The sequence below is a fragment of the Arachis ipaensis genome, chromosome B9 (genome assembly GCF_059453495.1).
Source record: "Arachis ipaensis isolate K30076 ecotype BB chromosome B9, ASM5945349v1, whole genome shotgun sequence".
In the NCBI taxonomy this organism is placed as follows: domain Eukaryota; kingdom Viridiplantae; phylum Streptophyta; class Magnoliopsida; order Fabales; family Fabaceae; genus Arachis; species Arachis ipaensis.
In genome coordinates, this window is record NC_142444.1 from 151,900,691 (window position 1) to 151,909,512 (window position 8,822).

The window sequence follows — 8,822 nt, forward strand, 5'->3', positions numbered from 1 at the left end:
ATTATTATTATTATTATTATTATTATTATTATTATTATTGAGTGACTATATATATATATATATAAGAATCTAATAAATAAATTTATCATTATTTTTATCTAGAAAATACAAAAAATCATGGTATAATATTATTATGTAATTAATAATAATAATAATAATAATAATAAATAAAATTATTAGAGATTATTTTACAAAAAAATCAAGATTAAAATTATTTGATATTTTTGTATTTAATATAATCAAAAGATGTACTATTTTAAAAAATATGTTTGTATTAAAAAAATATATATTTAATATAAATTTAAATTAAAATATTTTGTTTTAATACATATTTTTTAATATAAACATATATAATTTTTTTTACATAGGACATCTTTTGATTATATTAAATACAAAAATATCAAATGATTTTAATTTTGAATTTCTTGTAAAATAATCTCTAATAATTTTATTATTATTATTATTATTATTATTATTATTATTATTATTATTATTATTATTATTGTCTAAAAAATACAAAAAATATAGTGCAATATTATTGTGCAATTAATAATAATAATTATTTTATTTTATTTTAATTTTGGACGGGGGACTATTATGTCTAACATAGAGAAAAGTTGGGGATTGATTTGTACATTAATTTTTTTTGGGGACTAAAATGTCCGTTTTTAAAATCTTTGGGGACTGATCTGGGTAATTACTCTGCCGGAAAATAAACTGGGATTGATTTGTCTGCCGGAGTAAAACCTTGGGGACTGATCTGTGTATTAATTTTCTTTGGGGACTAAAATGTCCGATTCTAAAATCCTCGGGAACTGATTTGGATAATTACTATAATAAGAGTAATAAGAATTTTATATATAGTCACTCAATAATAATAATAATTACTATAATAAAAGTAATAATTATTACTCTGCCGGAAAATAAACTGGGATTGATTTGTCTGCCGGAGTAAAACCGGGGACTGATCCGTGTATTAATTTTCTTTGGGGACTAAAATGTCCGATTCTAAAATCCTCGGGAACTGATTTGGATAATTACTATAATAATAATAATAATAATAATAATAATAATAATAATAATAATAATAATAATAATAATAATAATAAAAAGAGGAAGCAAAATAAATGAAAAATATGGGACTAGAACTATGTCTGTAGTTGTGTTGTCCCTCACCTGAAGAGTGCTTTAAGTCTTTAATTTTAATGATCATTTTATTATTTTAATTAGTTAAGTTATAAATTTACCATTTCAAATTTTAAACTAATTAGTCACCAAAAAAAAAAATTTTAAACTAATTATTTTCAGACACAATTAAAAAAATTCTTTAAAGTAGTGTTTGTTTTGAGGTACTGAGAACTGAATCATGTTTGTGGTACTAAAATTTCTGTCTCTATTCCCAAAATTATAGTATTTTAGTACTTCCAAAAAATGGGGACAATTTTTAGAAATGAAGATTGAAACTTTAATAACATTTTATACCTAAAATATTTTTATTTCAATTAATTAATTCCAATTTTACTACAAATTAAATTAAAATTTCATTATTGTTTTAATTTCTGTCTCCCACTTTATACCAAACATAATAGTGAGATTTATTTCAATATCTGTCTCTTAGTCTCTGTCTCTCAATATCAATCTCTCCACCAAACGCTACCTACATAAATTTAGGTTAAATACTAACCATTTTATTCCAAGGATTTAGATATCTAATAAATATCTAGATAACACTTGCTAAAAATATTTAAAAAAACTATAATGTATTAAAAACATTCACAGTAAAATTAGAAGATATATAGAAGTATTATCAGTTTTTTCTTCTTTACAACAATTAACCACCAAATATTAATTTACCTGAGTAAATAGTTTTTCTTCTTAAGAGGACTTAGTAAAAGTTTATTGTAGTGATATTTTCATTATTAAACCAAGTTTTAACTTATAAATATGTGTACGACGATAGTTGAATATGCGAAAGCAATACCTATGCTCGATTCAATAAACGGTCCATAAATTATTATTTAAAGTTCTCAATTATCTATATTTATTTGAATTTTTTTTAAAAAAAATAAAAAAAATCCGACCTGCCGGATTCGAACCAGCGACCTAAGGATTACTTTGAGATTTTCCCACTACAGTCCTCCGCTCTACCAACTGAGCTAAGGTCGGTTGATGCTTTTAGGGGGGAAAACAAAATATTTATTGTTGAATAAAACTGGATAATTTAGCTTTACCATCTAGAAAAATAAAAACATGCATCACGATCGAGAAAGGTAAATAAATAAATAGATAAAGGTGAACATAATTTGGGCCTTGATACATATAATTTTCACATAATGAAGGAAAGTGAAAAACTTAAAATACAAAACATGGCCCAACAAAAAAGAGAAATACTCGTTGCATGATATTTCCACCATATATCAATCGTATAACACTTTATTTTATTGAGCAAATTAAAGCATATTTATGAATCCTAATTCGTAAGTAACCACATTAGCTATTATTGGTGATTGCATGACGAAGAGGAAATGATGATGATGGAGGAGGAGATGGTGGAGATGGAGGAGAATAGTGGTGATGGTGTTGTTGTTCGGCATCACAATAACCTTGGAGAATATCAGTCTCTTCGGCACTGAATCCAAGAGAAGCAAGCATCTGAGGCCAACAATCATGTCCAACAATTATTATGGCATGACAACAACTAGGTCCTAAGTATGTCTCACCATTGAGGAAGAACATTATGACCTCACCCGTGCATGCTTGAAGTTGGAACAATGAATCCCAACAATTTATACTTTCCGGCTCTCCATCCACCTTCAACCTTGTTGCTAAGCTTGGATGTGCACTTTCACTCATTGATGTTGTTGCATTGGAAGCTAAGGTTGTTGCAACAAGAATAATTGTTACAATGTAAACATTGTGGTTTGTGTAATGAGCCATTTTGTTTTTGGAATATACAAGTGATTTGTGTGATGATGCATGGGCTTTATATAGAGCTAGGTTAAGCTAGTGTCATAATGAGAGGTTGAATATGTAAGGTTTTTTATTTATTCTATTTTACAGTTACACTATTAAGTATCAAGTTTAAGGCTTGTTATTGTTAATAATTGTTGAATAATGGTTCACTAATCATTCTTATGGTTAATTTGATTTGAGGCCTTTGAATTTCTCTCACGTGTTTATTATCTATTGAGAGTAGTTTCATTTGAAGTTGATTTTTGATGTGATCATAATCAAATTATTATTTTGCTTATCATCTGTTATCAATTTATCAGTTATACAAAATATAATAGAATAGACACTGGGATTGATCAATTTGGAAATGGAAGAGTGACCTACATTGCTAAATTGGTCAGGTTTTTTTTTTTAACCCAAAAATTTAGACGAAATTGAGAACATTAACATTGACCCATAGTAGATCAAAAAAATTCTCATAATAATAAGAAAGACCCAAATTAATATCTTTATAAAATATATTTTAATAAATTAATTTAGATTGGTTTAGTAGTTAATTTACTAATTCTTATAAATAAGTGTCAAAAAATTGTGAAAACAAAAAAAATTATATTTTAAACATTTACCACATGTCTGAATTCTCTTCTGACTTTACAATAAAGTACTTAGGAGTTTTTTTTTTTGGAGGATTGGGTCGGTAGTGAGAAAATGTTTTATTCAGATAGCCCAACAAATTTTTGCACTTAGAGCCTCATTTGATAAAATAAGATAATAGATGTGGACATGAAAAATAAAGTTAGATTGGTCTAGTGATTAGCTCACTAATCTGCTTAAATAAGTGTCGAGGATTCGAATCCTGCCTTTTGCATATACTAATCTATTGGCCAACAAAAAACTCATGAGAGTAAAATATATAGTATAATAATATTTTTTATAATTATATTTATAGTATTATAAAATATGATTACTAATAGAATAAAATTATGTGATTACTAATAGGATTCAATCTCCAATAATAAAATTTTTTTAAAATATTTTTCTATTACTAATAGGATAAGATTATGAACCTAAGTTAATTAATTAATAAAATTAATTTACAATTCTACACAAAGTAAAAAGTTTAATATCAAATTATAAATACAAAATGAACAGATATGTGCCATTTAAATTAGTTTCCAAAATTATAAATACAAAGTTGATACACATCTGTCTATCACACACGAAAAATAATAAGCGGAAACATGACTATGGTTGAAACTTGCAACCAGGGTCAAGCATAGGTAACCACGCTCATGAATCATGAAAAGGGGGCCATATCCATTCTATATTCATGTTTGTGGAAGCCATAGCATATGTGACCCATGCCCATGTGCGTGTGAGGACTCCAAAAACCACATTAACTACCTCATTTTCACATATAGCTTTTATTTTAAAAAAAAGTTTTGCGAAAATAATTGCATTGCATACCTTTTCAGCAAGTTCATCTACAAAGGGACCAAGACAAGTTGTCGTGATATTTTTTTTTCATTTTTAAAAATGAAGAATGAAGAAATTAAAGTGGCTTTCAATTATGTTGTTAGAGGTTAGACAGCCAAGTTATATTGTATGTGTCAGTGAGTGAGTGGTGCCTTTAGCCGCTATGCCTCATGTACTGCTCATATTGAGTAATTGCACCAGGAACCCCCATAAATAATCTTCCATTTATATGGTAAGACTCACAGCTGTGTTATAGTGGGCTAATTTTTTTGGTTACTGAGGAAGGACATGTGTTGTGCCGGGTTATGGAATGAGGGGGTGCTACATCGAAATATGGGATAGCTTTTGGCTCATTTTGGTAAGAAGAAATCGGATCCTCCGAGTTTTTTGTTTTGAAAATTTTGTAAACAAATCGGAGGGTTCGTTTTGCGTGTAGTATACAAAATTCACCTAGAACAAATCGAACCGTACGATATGTCCTCACCAAAATGGATGGTCCGTTTTTTTTGTTGGTTTTTTTTTTATTTGGTTATACTAGTTTCTGGGTCCGATTTGTACTTATGAAAATTTTTTTTTAATTTACAGAAAATCGGAAGATCCGAGTTCCCATCAGCAATTCGCAGGGTCCGATTACTGTGTCCCCACAGCCCGGTAAAGCTCCCCTCCTCTTCATATCCGCGTCCTACACTAACGTTGCTTCCATAATAAAATTAATTTGCGTGTTATAGTGCGGAAGAATTTCAAGAATTTAAAAAATATCGGTATATTATTAATTTTAATTATTGATCTTAATTATATAAAAATATATATAATATATATTAATTAAAATTAATAGTTAAAATTATTAAAATATTCTTATTTTAAAAATATTAAATTCTTTTAAGTATAAATTTAATAAAAATATTTTATCTATATTAAAAATTAATCATTAAATTTATTATGATATATTTTTGTATATTTATAAATTTTGATTTATATATATATTTTAATTAAATAATTGACTATTAGAATAATTAACCTAGCATAGTAGAATAATTAAATATGTTTATAGTAATAGAATAAAATATTTTATAGAATATTAAAAACATATTTTTATATACGGTAAGTGATTTGATTAGTGATTTTTAATGTATTCTTGATATGATTACTTAGTCGGTAGTCATTTGTCATCATTTTATTGATAGATTATATTTACATAATAAACCAAGGTGATAATTCAGGGGATGATCAATAATATAATGTAGCAGAGAGAAAAAAAAAAAATTCAAATCGAGGAGAATAGTAAATAAAAAATAGTTTAATTATTATTAAATTTATAATTTTAGTTATAAACGAATCTTATTATTTTAATAAAAAAGTAATTAACTTTTACTTTTTTATAATTAATTAATTAATTAATTTTTATTTTTTACACATTTTAGAAGAGGTTGACCCGCATATCAATTGATGATATGTCAGGGCATCAATCAATGCAACATGTCATGTAGTGTGGCATATTAACATGTCACATAGTTTAGTGTATTATGCAATAATTAACTTATTAAAGACTAAAATAATATAAAAAACTATAATTTTATGTTTTTTCTAAAAATTTAGAAATTAAATTGAAAATTTTTAAGCAAATTAAATAGGGTGAGAAGAATGGGAAGTAGGGAAAATAAATAAATAAATAAATAAAGCAAAGCAAAAGCAGCAATGAATTGCTTTTTCCAAATCCAAAGAACAAAAAAGTGTCAACGATTCCAAAGTAGAATACAAGAGCATCTTAATACATGGTATAATCATCACTCTTAAAGCTACTTTAGACCCAATTCATCTAACCTCATTGGGGAATTATATTACCCTCCCTACCCTATCTCCTCCCATTTTCCTTTTTCTAACATAAAATCTGTCTTAAAAATTTTCTCCTTACATCAGCAGTAGTAAAGCCATGGTGTGCACTGCAATAATAATATGAAATCCAAATGATCCAATCATCACCTGCAACAACCAATAATGGAATTAGTCTCCCAATCACTAAACCATCAATCTCACTCTGCCACTACTACAACATTATCCAAATTAAGCACTATACATTAATTCATTCCTTACATTATGGAACACATTAATGTGCTTACTTGATGATACTAATTAATATCATTAATGTGCTTATTTGAGTGAATTATGTAACAGTTCCCAATATCATCTTTTTGAGAATGCCTACCTACTAATTGATATTGCCAACACTAACACATAAGATAGTGGTAAGTAACAGGTTTATTCTTGTTCTAAAACAGTGACTAAATAGATCTATGCATGAAATTACTGAAAAAAAAGTAGAGAGAGAGAAGTATGGGGTAACCTGTGGTTGAGTGGAAGAGGTAGGTAAGGGGCGAATGGTTGCAGAATCAACTTCACCAGTGGGAAGAGGAACTGCAGGGTTGCTGTTTATGAATGGCATGCCACCACCTTTGTCGGGGACTAATGGAATTGTCACTGGTGAATTTGCTGATGGTGATGGTGAAGCTGCTTGGTGGGGACGGAAAGGCCATGGATATGCTGGGGAAGATGACACTACTTCTCCACCTGAAGATGGTGATGGAGCTGCCGTTGGAGAATGTTCTTGTTCTGGAGCCATTGTTGGAGCCTGTGATGTTGCTGAATTCACCACCTTTATGGCTAGTTTTTGAGATTCTTCACATGATTTGAGGGAGCCATTGTTGAAGGCGAAGTAGAAGAAACCAGGGCGAGATGGATGCCACTGAAAATTCAAATTCGTAAAGAAAAATATAAAGTTCGACACTTTTCAACTGTTTCTGTTAACCCAGATGAAGAACGATCGGAGTGGCAGAAAAAAGTTTGAATTTTGGAGGCATTTTCATGGCACCCAACATGGGAGTTTTTGAAGGTGCTCACCGTGTAGGAGGAGGTGAGAAGAGTGGCCTGAGTGAAGTTGCAGTTGTTGAAGGCTTCTTGGTTCTTGAAAATGTAGAGATTAAAGTGTTGTATGGGCTTGAAAACTTAAATGCCACAAGAGAATGATGTTAGTTAGCTATGTTCAATGTACTGAATAATGCATATGAAGAAGATTCATCAGCTATTTCCAATAGTACCTAGTTACTTACCAATGGAATCACCAATGTGAACACTGGGATTCTTCCACTGTGAAGTTCCATCCACTACAATTGCGGTTGAGTGAGAAGGCTTGAACAGTGAGGGTAGAAGAAAGAAGAGGAAAATGGGAAAGAAGGACATTGTGATGATGAAGCAAAACTACAGAGAGAAGGCTGAATTGGTAAGCTTTGTTAGCTTTTTGTGTTGTATGTATTTAACTCTGCCCTACCTTTCTCTCTCTCTGGGTAATTATGGATTAGCAAAAGAAAAAAAAAAGTGATTTTGAAAACTGTGTTGGTGTGGGGAAGGAGACTGTTAATATGTCAGAAGTGTTTTGCTTTTGATGAGGAAGAGTTTGAATGGGTTCCAGACATGGCTGTTGGGGATAGTGATCTCATATTATTTATTATTATTGTTAGTATTATTTTACACAGCAAAAGGTAGCATGATTTTGTTTCTCAAAATTGTAGTAACAAGTAGAGGAAAGAAAAATATATATACTTATATTACTATTTCTAGATGGAGTAACATATTCACAAGCAGAATTGAGAGTCTGAAATATGATGATGGTGATTATAATTCTAAAATGATTAGTGGTGTGATTATATGAGCTTGCAGTTGCAGTCAATTTGGTCTTTTCATTTTTCAATTCAAAAACCTTTCTTCTTGGGTGGTGAGAAATCAGAAATGCCTTTCTCCTCTTACCACATTTATTTCAAATAATAAAAGAAAAGGTTTTGCCTCATTCATTGTGGAATGCAATGTTGCTCATACTTTCATGCAGTATGGGAATAAATTTCTAATATGATAAAAGGTTATAAATGAGGTCCTTTTATATTACTTCGTTCTAGGATTAGGCCAAAACAATTTGTTTTGGTTTTAGGTTTTCTATTACTATGAATGGATGATGAATTCAATTCTTATAAGGTAAAAACTCACAGTTATTTTTAATTGATAAATTTAATTAAATTATAAGCTAACAATTTTTAACTATTAACTTCACATAAAAATAAGCACATCTTAATCTCTACTTTTTTGTAATGGTTCTGAATCTCAATGTTATATTTGGTGTCCGTAATACTTTGTTGTCGGTACATGTGATAGTATCATTTTAACAAGTGACCAAATAAAACACTCCAATATCAAATGCTACAACTTTCAATGAAATCGCAATGTACAGTCTCAATCTCAGCTCAAATCTATAGAAAGGATACTTACATCTTCATTCATTCGGCTGGATTTGAAGTTTGGACAATTATGTTTGGTAAATTAAAATTAAATAATTTTTAATAAATACAAGT

The 8,822-nt window shown here is 29.0% G+C and overlaps 1 protein-coding gene, 1 non-coding gene and 1 pseudogene across 2 annotated transcripts; all 3 read right to left on the reverse strand.

Moving 5' to 3' along the window:
• Positions 1-2,075: 2,075 nt before the first annotated feature.
• TRNAY-GUA (transfer RNA tyrosine (anticodon GUA)) lies at positions 2,076-2,166 on the reverse strand. The gene is given in 2 exon segments: positions 2,076-2,111; positions 2,130-2,166. It is a non-coding gene; the product is annotated as a tRNA-Tyr (tRNA).
• Positions 2,167-2,490: 324 nt separating this feature from the next.
• On the reverse strand, positions 2,491-2,937 carry LOC107616298 (egg cell-secreted protein 1.3 pseudogene; annotated as a pseudogene).
• Positions 2,938-6,091: 3,154 nt separating this feature from the next.
• On the reverse strand, positions 6,092-7,875 carry LOC107617527 (Cupredoxin superfamily protein). Its single transcript, XM_016319300.3, has 4 exons — positions 7,533-7,875; positions 7,324-7,427; positions 6,770-7,168; positions 6,092-6,408 (listed from the first exon to the last, which is right to left on the reverse strand). The coding sequence occupies exons 1-4, from the start codon at positions 7,660-7,662 to the stop codon at positions 6,337-6,339; spliced, it is 705 nt and encodes a 234-aa protein (XP_016174786.1). The 5' UTR covers positions 7,663-7,875; the 3' UTR covers positions 6,092-6,336.
• Between the last annotated feature and the right edge of the window lie 947 nt (positions 7,876-8,822).

What these genes read in the sequence shown, in the direction of transcription:
- LOC107617527 (XM_016319300.3), bottom strand. Translation starts at nt 7,662, where the DNA reads ATGTCCTTCTTTCCCATTTTCCTCTTCTTTCTTCTACCCTCACTGTTC. An exon ending in TCACATTGGTGATTCCATTG is followed by an intron (nt 7,428 to 7,532) that starts GTAAGTAACTAG and finishes GTGGCATTTAAG; the next exon opens with TTTTCAAGCCCATACAACAC. An exon ending in CCTCTTCCACTCAACCACAG is followed by an intron (nt 6,409 to 6,769) that starts GTTACCCCATAC and finishes TGGTTGTTGCAG; the next exon opens with GTGATGATTGGATCATTTGG.